A 17,575-nucleotide genomic window follows, 5' to 3' on the forward strand; every position below is an offset into this window, starting at 1 on the left:
AGGTAATGGTTAGGGTTAGTAGATAGTTAGCTAAAATGTTACTGATAGTCAGTAGATAAACTGTAGAGGATCAACAGATACACTTTTGGGACACTCGAAAATGTGTTAACCAACATTTTTACCCACTTGGAAAATAAAATTATTTCTTCTGTGTTTGATTGCCTTATAACAAATATTGTTTGCGATCAACACTTTTTGCTCAGTCTGTCTATGAGAATGTGTTGTGCTCATGAATCTCTTTGGGTTGAATATGAAGTGGGATGACAGTGACAGTTTGTTGTGAAAACTTGCATTAGCCGAGTTTCTGATGAAAGAGACTTCATTACTTTGTATAAGACACAAAATCCTCAAACCTTCTAGTCATACTCTGTGAATGGTAATCTTCTACGCTTTGATGTGTGTTGTGTTACAAAAAAAAGTATCTTTAAGAAACCCTCTAAGTTATTCTGAAATTAAATTGAGTTGAAATGTATTACACTTAATTTAAGAACACTTGTTGCAGTTATTCCCTTGCAAAGAAGCACAGGTAGAAACAAACACTTTCTCAAGAATACAACAAATCTTGTTTAAAGCCATCTCTGGAGTGTGACACCAAGGTGAACAGTGGTAGAGAGCCGCCTGTTTCAACAAACATACTCTAAACAAAGCCTAAAGCTAATAGTGCTCAATATTGAAAAAGTAAGCTAAACATTAGAAACAAATGCCGTTGTATTAAACTTCAATTCTGCAGGCTATGGTTAATCCCGCACTGAAGGAATGATTTATGATGAAAACCACTGCTAATTATGGTAATATAACCTTTTGTGCTTGAATTATCCTTGCATGTCAAGAGTGTCAGAGAACCAAAGTGACCATAAATGTATGTGACATGCCGTTTAACCTAACAAGTCAACTCTCTAACACAGGCTATTAAACAAAGAATCTATCCGCAAATACTGATAGGGTTCTCTGTGTTCAGTCCAAGTAGTGCTGTTACACAATGGGTGATGTAACTATGGCCTAGAGATGATTAGAGACACTTGAATCAATGTGGTGGCGTCACTTTAATGTCACCAGTCCATGCATATGTATGAGATGATGGTGGAAACTATCCAAGGGAAACCAACCAAGGGTTCATATACAGTACAATCGTATCAACCTTTAATGTCAAAGCTGTCAATCTGATAAAGACTTTGGGGTCCTGTGTTAAGCTTAATTAGTTGAGCAAACCAGGTTGTAAGGTTTGATTCCAACAGTGCGAACACCCAAAATGTATGAACATATGCAGAGTAAAAACACTTTAGGGTGTGTCGCAGCAATGGAAACTTTCTTGCAGTATCCCACACTGCTTTGATTATTTGGAGGTCAGCGTCAGAGGTTGCCAATGTAAGTGGTCCATCTGCAGAAATTCTCTCCAAGTCGGTCTTAATCGTCTTTGCAGAGTGTTTGGGGTCATTATCGTACTGAAAAATTATGTTTTGGCCAGTCAGTCAATGATGGTCATTACTTGCATGGCTCCTTTTCACGGTTTAAATTTGTACTTTGGCGTCAGATAACCATCAGACGCTCAGTTAACATCACTGGATTTTCCCTCAAGGTAGTAATCTTTAAGCACTGTTCATCTGATGCAGACAATTTATTGCATCTCCAGCTGGGTTTTCTGTCTCTAACAAGTCAATTTTCCTAATAACATTTATTCTGTCTAACAAAATGTCAGTTACCTTTTGGAAGGCATTAACAAAATGTTTTACTTTGTACTGTATTAATGCAAAAATAAAAGAAAAAATTCTGTAGGCCTTTGCTATCTCTGGATTGTGGCATTTAATGTATTAGCAAGTTTCATAGCCTTCTACGACTGGCTGCAGGATTACTATAAATCCTTGGGAGTAACTTTAGACCAGTATGACACTTTCTGGAAGCAGAAGTACTTTTTTATGAAGAGGATGGTATCCAGCCAAATCACTTAGGAGCTTGAATTTTATCTCAGCACTTCAAGGCATCCTTAAGAGATTGACTGACCAAACCAAGCTTCGTAAAGGTAATCACTTAAATTTGCAGCTCCATTGTTCTACTTGTTTTCTTATGACGACTAAAGCTTTGTAAATAATAATCCTGTGCATGTAACTCATAACCATTAGAGTTGCTCTTCCAACTCTGGAAGTGTCGTCTGAAAGAAAGTAACATTTGGTATTCCTTCTCAGGTGACTTTAAGCTCAGCCTTTCACAAGATGTAAGCCTAGGCCTAATAGGGCATGTTTGAGTAATATTATGGGGAGAGACACAGGGAACAAACACAGAACAGGTGTTTAGGGCCCTAGTGGGCACTTTATTAAAGAACAGATAATTGGAAGGGAAGGAGCTGAGGGGGTAATCGACAACAGAAAACATGTGGAGGCGGGACGTACCTGTGTTTTTGCGGTGTGTCTGGAATGGGCTCCTTCCGTCGATGTCTTGTCGCCCTCTCAACCCTTGCCAAACTGTCTCTCTCCCTTCAGGGCTCCCATCTTGCTGGGGCCAAACAGTGGTGAGGCCCACCCGCTCTCGGCCGTCTGTTCCTCCTCTCCAGCTCCAGATACTGTACTCCTCCCAACACATGGCCTTTGGCGGCTTCTGTTCTGGCTCCTCGTCCAACCTGCTCACCGAGAGGTCTTGCTGGCCTTCTCTGGGGGCACCTGGTGTAATGCTGATAAAGCAGGAAGGTGCATGTTCGCACCACGATAATTTAACTGAAATTGCATTGCAGTCTCCTGACATGGATTGTAAACGTGTCTGAAGTAATCCTGTATATGTTGAGAATCCACGTGTTTTAAAAAATAAGGGGCTTGCACCTAAATAAATTGAGTCTATTGGTTAATTTTGATTACATTGAGATCTAGGTATCTCAGTACGATCTAGACATCTAGACATCCTTGCATCTGATTTGTAGTTTCTCCTTTCCTAAGCAATTAAAATTTCTAGCCTTAAAGATGCATTCCTAGACTTTTGGTTACTGGTTAAAAAAAATGGAACAGCTGAGCAAAAATGGTGTACCGCTTCATGTATAGATTGTGGTGATGTGCTATATCTGCATGCCTTACCATCAGTTTTGATACCTCTGGATGCAGTTAATCAGCAGCCTTGTGTTTACTGGCGCAACCTTTCACACACAACATTGTCTTTTGCACTATTTGCTTGACTGGGACTCCGTGACTTCCAGAAAGGCCAGGCATTGGTTGATGTTTGTGTATATACAGCGTTTGCTTTTCATAGTTTGTGTGTTTTTATTTTTGCTGTAATAAAGGGCACATTTGTAAAAGAGAGCTATGTTTTAGCTACCCCAATATCAATACAGGTATAATACAGAAGAATATTCTTATGTCATTGGTTATTTATAGCAAATTAATACATACTGTCCAAATAAATACCTTTCAACTATTTTCTCAGGTGACATTTTGGACAGTCCTGTATGCACTCTGTAAATTGTTCTGGATAAGAGTGGTAAATGCTGTAAATGTGAACTCTGCGTTCCGTACCTGAGTTCTCCTCAACCTTTTCAACCTGAGTTTGGATCATTTTGTGCAAAGGTCGCAAGAAAAGCTTGTAAATAAGCTGGCTTAACTGACAAGCAGAATTATTTATATAATATCGGCCATGATGCTTGTCCAACATCTAGTTCAGATCTGATTTGTAAATATTTCTTCACTGTTTTGCAATTGAAGTTGACTGAGAACACATGATCATTTATTGCCATGACCTGGGAAGCAATTAGAGTTAGCTGCCTTGTTCAGCTACACAAGGACGGATTTTTCACTTTGTATGCTTGTTGATTTGATCTAGTAACCTTTCAGTTACTGATCAGATGTGATTATCACAAGGCTAGATGGCCTGGCTTTGTAACTGCCCAATGTGAGTTATAAGATTTCCAATCATACTATGATAATATGAATAACAATAATAACAAGTTCTGGAAATTTGCCAAATTATTGGTATTTTGACCAATTAGACCAGATAATTTTACAGTAATTTAGCAATAGATCAGAATTGTAAACACAGCCATGCATTAGCCTTAATACTCCTCAGTGTTAGCAGAACATTTGTGAGTTACACCTTCTTAACTGACAAAGCAGGGTTAGCAGAAGAGTGTTTTAGGAAGGGGTAGAAATCAAAGGGGTGCGTTAAACATAAATCTGAAACCATAAACCAGTAGGACAGTATACACACAACCACACACACACGCGCGCACAGGCATCAGGGAGACACACGATGTGGCGCGCGCCCAATCACGGGCGCACGCTCGCATCAGACAGCTCACTGTAATGCCAGCCTGGATTCCTCTGGTCTCTTTTAGAATACGGCGCTTTCTCAGACAGATGTGAGGGCATAATTAGTAAAAGACTCATCTTATTTTCGTAGCAAAATGAGTTAACATTTTCTTTCTGCGTTTTCTGTATGTTGCATATTTCAGGTTAATCCCTACAATATGTGAATCCAACCATTTTTCTTCTTTCTTCCAACGTTGAAAATAGCCCACATTCTTGCGTAACTTGATCGAAATTCTGAACTTGAAAAAAACGTGGATGTAGTATTGGGGGTATACTTGAATTTGGGATGCCACAACCAATTACGTTTGGATGAATTGTTTAGCATGAGACCAGGTGAGTCAGTCTTCGTGTTTGTCTAGTGAGGCTACGCGCGCATTGCCCACGGATAGAACGAAGCGGTCTGCTGGAGAACAGCGCAGTGATCTGCCGTGATCTGTGCTGGGGATTACGCCTTCGAACACTGGGGAAAAGCCAGGGACGCAAATATGGGTAAGTGGATACAGTCCGATTTGAAAACGATTGTGGCGGGTACTTGGTTGGTAGCTTACTCTGTTCATTTTGCTGAATGAATAGCCAACTATCTTGCGAACAGGAGCGCATGACATGAATGCGCGCCCTGTCCATAGTTTTTCTCTCAAGGGTAGTGTGACAGCCTGTCTGTAGGCTACAGGTAACATCAGATATGATAGATTCTAAACGCATTTACTAAAGAACAGAAAAAAAATCGTGCGCACCTTTATACTACTGTTTTTTAAATGTTAGTCTGTTTCTCCTGTTTTTAATTGGAAGGCTTCATGGTGTAACATGTACTGTACTTGTTTACAGATTTTGACGGTTACTAATAGATTAATCTAATTATGCATTTGCTCATTTACTAATAAAGTATGCCTTTTATAGCATTATTAACAGATGAGACATTCTTTTTTAAACTGTTTTTTTTTAATCAATTTTTTTGCCCTGCTCTGAATGAGGGTTCCTCTGGTGAGATTCTCTATGTGGGCTCATTAAATTCAACTGAACATTGAATCATTTTTGTGGCCTTTGCCTCCTTTAGTCACCAGTGTGACCTAGCAGATGAGCCATTCCTGCCAGTCTGAAGCCTGGTTCAACCAGCCCTCATTTATTCAGCACCACTCTTTGATTCTAAAGACTAACCAGTGAGGCAAGACCCCAACAGGTTAAACCCAATTACTGCATCACCTATGGACTCCTTTAATCAATTACTAGATATAGATTCCACAATTTCTGCTGGACATGTCACTGCCCACTGAGTTCAACTCTAGCTCGCCACTATCCAATGGAAGAAATACATTCATTAATAACAGTGCCGTGGCTAGCTTCTCTGATGAGATATCTTCTTTGAGGAGATTCTCATGAGATACATGTGCTTCAAAATGTAAGTTAAATTAAGGGCAGGGAAAGAGATGCCTCTTCTGTCATTTCTGGAGATACATGCTTAAACAGTGATGCCATAGCCTGTAGCACAGCACCTTGCATCCTACTTCAGGCTTGCCTGAAGGGGCCATTAGGGGGCACTCTTCCCTCTGTTCTAAAGCTCAGTTCTCTATGTCACAGGGCAGTGAAGGGGACATTGTCTTCCGTGGAGTGCTGACTTTCAGAAAAAACGTTTAAGAGGTCTCATAACTCTGTGATCACTAACAATCTAATGGCACTTATTAGGAGAGAAGAGGTGTTAACCGTAGTGTGCTGGCAACATTTTCTTATGGATGCCTAACCCTCCATAACTTCCAACTAGTTCTCCTCCTCCGTAAGCCCATAACCCAAAACATTACTATAGGTACTAAATCTTTGCAAACAATAATGTATTTATGTCACTCTGGATGAAAGTGTCACCTAGAATACTAAAATTTTATATGCCATATGGAGATTTACACTACCATTCATAACTTTGGGGTCACTTAGAAATGTCCTTGTTTTTGATAGAAAAGCTATTTCTTTGTCCATTACAATAACATCAAATTGATCAGAAATACAGTGTATACATTGTTTATGTTGTAAATGACTATTGTAACTGGAAATGACAATATTCTTTATGCAAATTCTACATTAAATAGGCAGGCAGAGGCTTATTATCATCAACCATCAGTCCTGTGTTCCAATGGCACGTTGTGTTTGCTAATCCAAGTTTATCATTTTAAAAGGCTAACTGTTCCTTAGAAAACCCTTTGGCAATTCCGCTATTTAGGTTAACACAGTTGTGCTGAGTGAAGAAGCAATAAAACTGCCCTACCTTTGACTAGTTGAGTATCTGGAGAATCAACAATTGTAGGTTTGATTACAGACTCAAAATGTTCAGAAACAAAGAATTTCTTCTGAAACTCATCAGCTCTTATTCTGAGAAATGAAGGCTATTCCAATAAATGCCATGAAACTGAAGATCTCTTACATTTCTGTGTACTACTGCCTTCACGGGACAGCGCAAACTGGCTCTAACCAGAACAGAAAGAGTGGAAGGCCCCAGTGCACAACTGAGTGGGAGGCCCTGGTGTATACATTACAGTGTTTAGTCTTAGAAACAGACACCTCACAGGTCCTCAAATGGCAGCTTTGTTAAATAGTACCTGGTTAACGACAGTCTCGTCTAGTCAGAGTTGCAAAGAAAAAGTCATATCTCAGACTTGCCAAAAAAAGAAAAGGTTTAAGATGGGCAAAAGAACACAGACTGAGGAAGATAGGAAAAAAGATTTTGAACACCTCAAAATCTAGGTTTGAGAGGTTTGGATCACAAAGAAGAACATTTGTGAGTCACAGACTAAATGAAAAGATGCTGGAGGATTGTTTGACGCCATCTTTCAAGCATGGTGGAGGCAATGTGATGGCCTGGGGGTGTTTTGGTGGTGGTAAAGTTGGAGATTTTTACAGGGTAAAAGGGAGCTTGAAGAAGGAAGGCTATCACTTCATTTTGCAACACCATGCCATACGCTGTGGATGGTGTTTGAGTGGAGCCAATTTCCTCCTACAACAGGACAGTGACCCAAAGCACAGCTCCAAACTATGCAAGAACTATTTAGGGAAGAAGCAGTCAGCTGTTATTCTGTCTATAATGGAGCAACCAGCACAGTCACCGGATCTCAAACATATTGAGTTGTTGTGGCAGCAGCTTGACTGTATGGTACGTAAAAAGTGCCCATCAAGCCAATCCTACTTATGGGAGGGGCTTCAGGATGCACAGAAATCTCTTCAGATTTCCTCAACAAACTAACAACTACAATGTCAAAGGTCTGCAAGCATATATTTGCTGCAAATGAAAGATTCTTTGATTGATAGATTTCTGACTGTGTCAGTTTCCTTTTCATTTTGCTATATATCCTATTCAAACACATTTCATGTATGTTTTGACCCCAAACATTTGAATGATAGTGTGACTTGTTTCATTATTTCCTACTGAATATTAATAATTGTCCTACCCAAAATGTATAAAAGGATATCATATTTTGGGTATTCAGTATATAGTATTTACTTAGCTAAATGCATCTACTTGGTTGATTCTAGCTGGCTCCTCGCAGAACCAGAGAAATAGTGCTTCTAACTACTAAAAGGGAAAGATGGGCCAAAATCATCATTGCCGGTTTGCACTTCTGTTCTCCTTTAGGCCCTCTCAGACCTGGCACTGACTGCCGCTCTAAGTAGCTGGTCTAAGAAGAAAATTGATAATTACTTCTTATGATTATCTATAACAAAGTCATTTATAAAATATTGTTTACTGAGTATACAGTATTTTAGTAACTATGACCAACTGACTTTTGAGTAGTTACTTGCACTATTTCTGGTGCTACTTAATAAAACTTTCTTCAAAACACATTCACAGATGGACAAATGGTATCTTTGAATTGTCAAACTTTGGTTAGGTAACTATCCAAAATCACAAATTATATTTTTAAGCCCAAGTGTTGTCAGTGATGATAACTGGAGGCAGGTGATTTCTTTTGACCTGATTTTGTCAGTGAATGTTTAATCTCAGTACCCCTGGCAGCACAAAGGAGTACTGTGGTGTAGTGGAAGTCGTAGAGTGGCATTTGACTCACCTCATGTGTCAGAGCTCTTTCGTGGAAAGGATGGCTCGAACTGATATCCAACTGACTAATTGGTTCTTGCACTGGAAATCTTTCAGAAATGTTCATGTTTCACCAGGGAAATTCATACTTTGTTGACGATTGAGACCTGTAAGTCAAACCCTTTCCTTTAGATTTAATTGTGATGGACCATTTGAAAACTGTGATTTTACCTTATACATAAACGGCCATCCCTACCCTGTTAATGTCATGCTTTAAAATATACAGATCCATAGATGCAGGTTCTGGCATGGTTCTGCCCCTCAAGTGCCTCTTAAGAATTGGTGGTTTGGGAAATTGACTTTTAAGAATAATTAACATTTTATTGGTGGCTCCTACAAATGGCTGTTCAACATCATGACAGACAGATACATAATAGAGATCATTGGACTATAACAAGTCATGGTCTAATCGTTAGCTGTCTTTGCCGCGCAATGGTTTCTATAGCTGTGTCTGTCAGCTGCCATACTCATTTATTTGTTGCTAGCTTATTGTGCTTGTTAATCAGCCAGACATGAGCTTGTAAGACAAAAATGAGAGGAGATCCATGGTAAATCCTCTACGCCTTGCATGTTTACTTATAAAACAAGACATGGAGTAACTGCTCTCAGTTTCATTGAGACCTGGTATTATATCTGGCTTCATAAATAAATATCTAAAATAAATATATGCTGTACAGTACCAGTCAGAGGTTTGGACACACTTCAGGTGAATGGGTCAGAGTGTCAAAACCTTTGACTGGTACTGTATGTATTGTAGTGTGGACGCAGCCGGAACACACACATCAGCGTCACACCAACACCCCCAGCAGAAAATTCTGGTAGCTTGCGGAAGATTTTGGAAACGACCAGCTGGGCCAGCCTTGCCCCTTGGGACCTTGTCAGAGGAGGCATTTAGGGGCTTCCAGGGAGCAGCTCGGGGCAGAGGCCAGTAGCAGAACAGAAGATGAAGCAGGAAAGGAAAAGGAAGAGGATGGCAAGGAGATGGAGGGTGCCAGGTTGCCAAAATTACAACCACCAGCCCCCATTCCTCCCAAATCACCACCGGGAAGCCCCCTCCCCATGAAAGTTTTTTTTCATTTTGAGCTGGATTTCACCCTCAACTCCTCTGCCTACACTGTTCATTTTAGTTAATAACATGCACTCCAGGGCCCAAAGCACACCCTCTGCTCTGTGTCCATTCCCTGTGTCTCTCCCCGTTACAATATACTGTACATATTGTACAATATACATATATACAGCTCCAGAAATTATTAAGAGACCACTGCACCATTTTCTTTCCTTTCCAAAAAAGGTTTTCAGTGAGGAATAGAAGCGTTCAATTTGCAGTTGTCTCTTAATTTTATCCCTTCTATTCTGCACTCAAAACCTTCCTTTTAAACTTTTTTGGAAAGGAAAGAAAAAGATGCAGTGGTCTCTTAATGTACAGTTGTGCACCAAAGTTTGCATACCCTTGGAGAATTGGTAATATATGTATTTCTTATGGAATTCACATTCAACTGTAGGTCATAACAGAATGGCACAATCATAGAACAAAACATGGCAACAAAGAAAAAAATGAACTCCCATGCGCAACTTTCATGCAGAAGAATGCAAATTGTCTGCCAGTATTTTCTGATAACGTGCTGCATTCATCTTGCCATCAATTTTCACGAGATTCCCTGTGCCTTTAGAGCTCACATACCCCCAAAACATCAGTGAGCCACCACCATGCTTCACATTGGGGATGGTATTCTGTTCACTATACCCCTCTCCAAACATACCGCTTATGGTTGTGACCATGAATTTTGGTCTCGTCACTCCAAATTACAGTGTACCAGAAGCTGTGAAGCATGTCAAGGTGTTGTCGGGCATATTGTAACCGGGCTTTTTGTGGCATTGGCACTTATTTCTGACAACTCGACCATGCAGCTAATTTTTGTTCAAGTATCGTCGTATTGTGCTCCTTGAAATAACCACACCATCTTTTTCCTGTATTTCTCCTCAGGTTCCAGCCTGTATTTCAACTGAGGTTCTTTGTATCCCAAACAATTCTTCTGGCCGTTTTGGCTGGAATGTTTCTTGGTTTACCTGAACGTGCTTTGGTATCAAGAAAACCCCAGAAATGTTCTATTTCTTAATCTTAAGTGATTGAACAGTACTGACTGGCATTTGCAAGGCTTTGGGTATCTTTTTATATCCTTTTCCATCTTTATAAAGTTCCATTACCTTGTTACGCAGGTCTTTTGACAGTTCTTTTCTGCTCCCCATGGCTCAGTATCTAGCCTGCTCAGTACATCCACATGAGAGCTAACATTTACTATTTAAACACACACTAATTGCAATTTAAAAAACCACAGGTGTGGGAAATTCACCTTTAATTGCCATTTTCACTTGTGTGTGTCACCTTGTGTGTCTGTAACAAGGCCAAACATTCAAGGGTATGTTAACTTTTGATCAGGGGCCATTTGGGTGATTTCTGTTATCATTATGATTTAAAAAGGAACCAAACCACTATGGGATAATAAATGGCGTCATCCCGATCACTATCCTTAAATAAAAGACATTTGTTTTTGCATGATCAGTCATATTTTCAAAATCAAAGCGAAATTTCACAATTTCTGCAAACTTATGAGCACAATTTCTTATATATAATTTATACAGTATATACATACACTCACCTAAATGATTATTAGGAACACCATACTAATACTGTGTTTGACCCCCTTTCACCTTCATAACTGCCTTAATTCTATGTGGCATTGATTCAACAAGGTGCTGAAAGCATTCTTTAGAAATGTTGGCCCACATTGCTAGGATAGCATCTTGCAGTTGATGGAGATTTGTGGGAGGCACATCCAGGGCACGAAGCTCCCGTTCCACCACATCCCAAAGATGCTCTATTGGGTTGAGATCTGGTGACTTTGGGGGCCATTTTAGTACAGTGAACTCATTGTCATGTTCAAGAAACCAATTTGAAATGATTCGAGCTTTGTGACATGGTGCATTATCCTGCTGGAAGTAGCCATCAGAGGATGGGTACATGGTGGTCATAAAGGGATGGACATGGTCAGAAACATGGATGAGAACATGGATCCCCCACACCATTACACCACCACCACCAGCCTGCACAGTGGCAACAAGGCATGATGGATCCAGGTTCTCATTCTGTTTACGCCAAATTCTGACTCTACCATCTGAATGTCTCAACAGAAATCGAGACTCATCAGACCAGGCAACATTCTTCCAGTCTTCATCTGTCCAATTTTGGTGAGCTTGTGCAAATTGTAGCCTCTTTTTCCTATTTGTAGTGGAGATGAGTGGTACCCGGTGGAGTTTTCTGCTGTTGTAGCCCATCCGCCTCAAGGTTGTGCGTGTTGTGGCTTCACAAATGCTTTGCTGTATACCTCGGTTGTAACAAGTGGATATTTCAGTCAAAGTTGCTCTTCTATCAGCTTGAATCAGTCGGCCCATTCTCCTCTGACTTCTAGCATCAACAAGGCATTTTCGCCCACAGGACTGCCGCATACTGGATGTTTTTCCCTTTTCACACCATTCTTTGTTAACCCTAGAAATGGTTTTGCGTGAAAATCCCAGTAACTGAGCAGATTGTGAAATACTCAGACCGGCCCGTCTGGCACCAATAACCATGCCACGCTCAGAATTGCTTAAATCACCTTTCTTTCCCATTCTGACATTCAGTTTGGAGTTCAGGAGATTGTCTTGACCAGGTCCACACCCCTAAATGCATTGAAGCAACTGCCATGTTATTGGTTGATTAGATAATTGCATTAATGAGAAATTGAACAGGTGTTCCTAATAATCCTTTAGGTGAGTGTATATATATGTGTATATGTATATATGCATGTACCCTGAACAAAATTATAGATGACACACTTTTGTTTTTGCCCCCATTTATCGTGAGCTGAACTCAAAGATCTAATACTTTCTCTATGTACACAAAAGGCCTATTTCTCTCAAATATTGTTCACAAATCTGTCTAAATCTGTGTTAGTGAGCACTTCTCTTTTGCCGAGATAATCCATCCACCTCACAGGTGTGGCATATCAAGATGCTGATAAGACAGCATGATTATTGCACGGGTGTGCCTTAAGCTAGCCACAATAAAAGGCCACTCTAAAATGTTCAGTTCCATCACACAGCACAATGCCACAGATGTCGCAAGGTTTGAAGGAGCATGCAAATGGCATGCTGACTGCAGGAATGTCCACCAGAGCTGTTGCCTGTGAATTGAATGTTCATTTCTCTACCATAAGCCGTCTCCAAAGGCATTTCAGAGAATTTGGCAGTACATCCAACCGGCCTCACAACCACAGACCACGTGTAACCACACCAGCCCAGGACCTCCACATTCAGACTGGCCACCTGGACAGCTGCTGCAACAATCGGTTTGTATAACCAAAGAATTTCTGCACAAATTGTCAGAAACCATCTCAGGAAAACTCATCTGCATGCTTGTCGTCTTCATCGGGTCTCGACCTGACTGCAGTTCGTCGTCGTAACCGACTTGAGTGGTCAAATGCTCACATTCGATGGTGTCTGGCACTTTGGAGAGGTGTTCTCTTCATGGATGAGTCCAGGTTTTCACTGTACAGGGCAGATGGCAGACAGCGTGTATGGCGTCGTGTGGGTGAGCGGTTTGCTGATGTCAACGTTGTGGATCGTATACGACAGCGTGTTCCAGGTCCTGACAATATCCAGCAACTTCGCACAGCCATTGAAGAGGAGTGGACCAACATTCCACAGGCCACAATCAACAACCTGATCAACTCTATGCGAAGGAGATGTGTTGCACTACGTGAGGCAAATGGTCACACCAGATGCTGACTGGTTTTCAGACCCCCCCGGATCCCCTTAATACAGTGAACCTGCACATTTTAGAGTGGCCTTTTATTGTGGCCAGCCCTAGGCACACCTGTCCAATAATCATGCTGTCTTATCAGCATCTTGATATGTCACACCTGTGAGGTGGATGGATTATTTCGGCAAAGGAGAAGTGCTCACTAACACAGATTTAGACAGATTTGTGAACAATATTTGAGAAAAATAGGCCTTTTGTGTACATAGAGAAAGTCTTAGATCTTTGAGTTCAGCTCATGATAAATGGGGGCCAAAACAAAAGTGTTGCGTCTATAATTTTGTTCAGTAAATATATATATATATATTGTGCCTATGGGAAGTATTTGGAACCCTTCAACGTATGTAATTACAAAATTGATTAAAATGATTTTTTTGTCATCAATCTATACATGCACACCTGGATTTGGGCAGTTTCTCCCATTCTTCCTAGTAGACCGTGTCAGGCTGGATGTTGCTGAACATCTTCTGATCTCCCCACAAATGTTCAATCAGGTTAAAGTCTGGGAGTTTTGGCTGGGTAACTTAAGGACATTCACAGACTTGTCATGAAGCCTGCTGAAACTTTAATATAAGCCCTAGTCTGACTTCTTGTACTCTCTGGATAAGGTTTTCTTCAAGAACCTGTCTGTGTTTTTGCTCAGTTCCTCCTTCCATCAATCCTGATTAGTCTCTCTGTCCATTTCCATCGCATGACGCACTTATTTCCATTCTCATTTCCATGCTATGATCCAGGTTATGAGCAGTACCTTGTTTCGATAGATGTAGCACCAGGCATTCAGGCCTATTAGTTTGATTTTGGTCTCATTAGACCAGATAATCTTTTTTTCATGGTCTCAGCTTGTCATATGCCTTTTATTCTGTCTAGCCAGAGTTCTGTCAAGACGGTTGTCCTTCTGGCATGTTCTCCCCTCTATACAGAAAAACTTTGAAGCTCCCAGACCTATGCCTTTCTTGCCCAGTTATTTAGTTTGGTTAAACTCTATGACATAATTCTTCCATTTTACAAAAATGGTGCCCACCATGCTCCTGTTAACATTCAATATATCAGCAATTTTCATAAAATCTTATCCAGTTCTATAATGACACAATTCTCTGAAGTCTAAGGTGAGTTCCTTGGATGTCAGGTTAAGTGAATACAGAAGGACAACTACAGTGGGTATAGAATGTCACTAAACCCTTTCAAAATGTTCACCTTGTGTTGCCCTACAGCCTGAAATTAAAACACGTAAGATTCTGTCTGATTATTCTGTCTTCATTATCACACAGTAACCCACAATATCCAAGGGAATGAAATAAAAACAACTCAAGTGAATAAAATAGAAACAAATTTATTAAAATGAATACAGTAATTATTTGTCATGTTGTCATGTCTGGCATAAAACCCATTGTAATGTTTTTTAATTCAGGTTCCCAAAAAAACAAGAGTCAGGCAGACATGTTTTAGATTTGTAGAGAGCCATGGCAAGCATGCAAAACATGGTACAGCAACGAGTCCGGTGTGCAGTGACCATATTTCCCCCAACAGTTTTACAAAATATCCGGTTTAGCCATTATTAGCCAGATTGACTAAAGTTGTTAGAGCTGAAGCTCTCTGTCTAACTTCCTCAACAACAGGATATGCCAGTCAGCACAGCCTGATTGCACATGTAAGTAGCTTGTGTTAAATAGCTAGTTCAGAATATATTTCCTGGTCTTTGTGCATAGCTGACCAACCAGTGGCATGGAGTGATTGCTAGTATAGCTCCGATCTGGGAAAAAAGTCTGTTTAACGATGTGCCATGTTTTGTACTGCAGGTGGATTCTCTAGTGTTGCTGATTGTTAACAGTCGTCATTTGTGATTGTTTCTGAATTACATCAAAGTGTTATTCATATTAATGAGGATTAAGTGCCTATAGCATTGGCTGAAATGCCTGCAGAGGCAGAAACTTCAGTGATAATTTGGTGAGGTTCAGAGGCCCTTTACTGCTTATCACTTTAAGTTCCAGTTTCAGATCATTAATAGCATATTTTGGCAGTTAGAATTTAGGTCTATGAGAGTCCCCTACAAACAAAACCATTGAAGAAAATCCTACATAGTAATAGCTTTTGATTTGATTTAAAGTTGAATACATTTTATAAAGAACTTAATAATGTTATCCAGTGCTTATCTCTTGAGTTAATCAAATTAGTTGTCTTCAAAGAAATGGGTGCCACGGTCAGACAGGCAAGTTCCTATAGTTGTACGAGCATTGCGACTAGGTAGATTGCTAGGGAAATTTGACAGACAGGTTAAAAAGTTGAGAGGGTGGTTTATTCACTTTTCCCTCATGAATGTTGTCTAATGCGTCTGGCTAGTTGATGTTCTGGCCTACCGTAGGTTGATGTGCTTCACTGAGGGGGAGAATCTACTGGAATGGTTGTTTGATCTGGTATGTGCCCAAATGTAGTACTCAAATGATATGTTTGCAGTGAAATATTCAGGGGTATTTTGTGGCTTTAACAAATGCATTTTAGCTTGTTACATTTTTCCATCTACTGTACCTGTAAGCACAGTTCTATGACTGAGATGGCCTGTTTAGCAAAAGGTATATTTGCATGTAGCTGTACAGTACAGTAGCTCTGATTGGTTATAGGGCACACAGGTCTGTTTAGGGTTCAAGATTGATACATTTAAATTGATTGGCACTTGCTCTGCTTATAACAAAATCACAGACCTGTCTTGAAAAATTTGATTTGATGATGATGTTCCAATGTAATTCTGATTGTTAATTCAGTCAGTCAATATCTTTTCTAAAGTCCAAACTAAATGGGCAAACTCAGTTACATTTTGTGGGCTGAGATTGGCATTTATCTGAGCATAATATTGAAATAAAAATCCACGAGACAGTGAATACCATGAAATTACAAAAACAAATTTTATGTTTTTAAAACAACTCAGAATTATGTGTGGCCTTCTTTACAATGCAAAACTGAAGACATTTAATTTCTTAAGGTACCTTGTAAATAATAGTCCAAGCCTCTTGCAAGATTTGACATATTGACTTTGACTTTGCTTTTTCAATTTTCCTTTTTAAAGAGATACTTTACTGCTTCAATTATGTTCAGGTCAGGTTTCAGGTGTCCAATCTAATGATGTGAACTACAAACATCAAAGTACGTCTTTGCAGAGTTTAGGTCATTATTCTGGTAAAAGATTAAAGTTTTGGCCAATCAGTCAAATGTGGCCATTTCTTGTAAAACTTCTCAAAACCATGTACTTTGGTACCAGATGACTTGCCAGATGCTGAGTAAGCAATTCACTGGATTTTATTCTTTCTCTCAAGGAAGTGACCTTAACTACTATTCATCAGATGTAGACAGCTTTTTGGGCATTCCCAGTGTTTAGTTGCAGTCATTGCGCATAACCAGTTATCAGAGACAGTCGTCAAATAAGTGTAATACATTTACCCTCCCTTTATTTAATATTAAGCTTTGGTTGGTTGAAGATTTGAAAACATTTAATTATAAATTATGCAATTATTGAGAAAATCAGTAAGGTTACAAGTACTTCTACGCTGAACTGAACAGGCTACACCAAAGGCACTTGCTGTCAGTGGTGCAGAATACCTACTCCAGCTTTTAGTTCTTTTCAGCTACACCACACATTTTAAGCAAACAGGTTTAAAGCATTCTGATGTGGTTCATAGTGCTTAGTAAAACTTTCCATTGCCATGTACAGTATGACCGACCCTCTACTCATAGTTGCTTAAAACAAGTTATATAAGGTTTAATATCTGTTGGCTTTAAGTAGAATAATTTGTTGACTCAGCTGCAAGGCAGTTCATCCATAATAAGCAATGATACCCTAGAATTATGTATTTCATTAGTATGATTTTCTTAAATCTACATGTAATGCTCATAATATTGCAATTTAGTTAACTCCTAACCATTAAATTGTTATCTACTTAATATGAAATATTGAAAAATATTATTTTGCATGATTTTGAATAAATCATGTGGCCCCACTACTATTCCATCATAGTATCTGTGCTGGGGAACACTAATAAGCACAGTTGAGACATACCGTATAGACAGATTAAATGCAAGTTATTTCCCCTGACTGCTCTCATAGAGAGAACATACAGAAAACAGCTCTTGCTCTTCCTTTATGCCTTTCAAGAGATGTTTTTTTTTTCTGAAATAATTGAAAATGCTGTGCAAATCCCCTCCACAACCTCCCACTGATTCCAGGGATGTGTGTGTGTTGGTCTCTCTCTCTCTCTCTCTCTCTCTCAATTCTGTTTGGGCAGGTCAGGGACGTACCAAATTTTCCTCTTTCCTGCCACAAAGATCAACACAGAGTAATTGAGGTTAGGGATGTTTGTCCTTAATTACATTAAGGGT

General features: G+C 39.7%; 1 protein-coding gene across 2 annotated transcripts in view; it reads left to right on the forward strand.

Annotated features, from left to right (window-relative positions):
- Window positions 1-4,290: 4,290 nt before the first annotated feature.
- Window positions 4,291-17,575, forward strand: part of lrrtm4l1 (leucine rich repeat transmembrane neuronal 4 like 1) — a 39,359-nt gene continuing 26,074 nt past the window's right edge. For both annotated transcript variants that reach the window (XR_829026.2, XM_010893920.3), the window contains exon 1: window positions 4,291-4,769. Coding sequence is in view for 1 of the 2 variants with exons in the window: in XM_010893920.3 (XP_010892222.2) it covers window positions 4,766-4,769 (4 nt within the window). In the remaining variant the exon portion in view is untranslated. The remainder of the gene's footprint in view (window positions 4,770-17,575) is intronic.

The sequence above is a fragment of the Esox lucius genome, chromosome 14, assembly GCF_011004845.1.
Source record: "Esox lucius isolate fEsoLuc1 chromosome 14, fEsoLuc1.pri, whole genome shotgun sequence".
Classification (NCBI taxonomy): domain Eukaryota; kingdom Metazoa; phylum Chordata; class Actinopteri; order Esociformes; family Esocidae; genus Esox; species Esox lucius.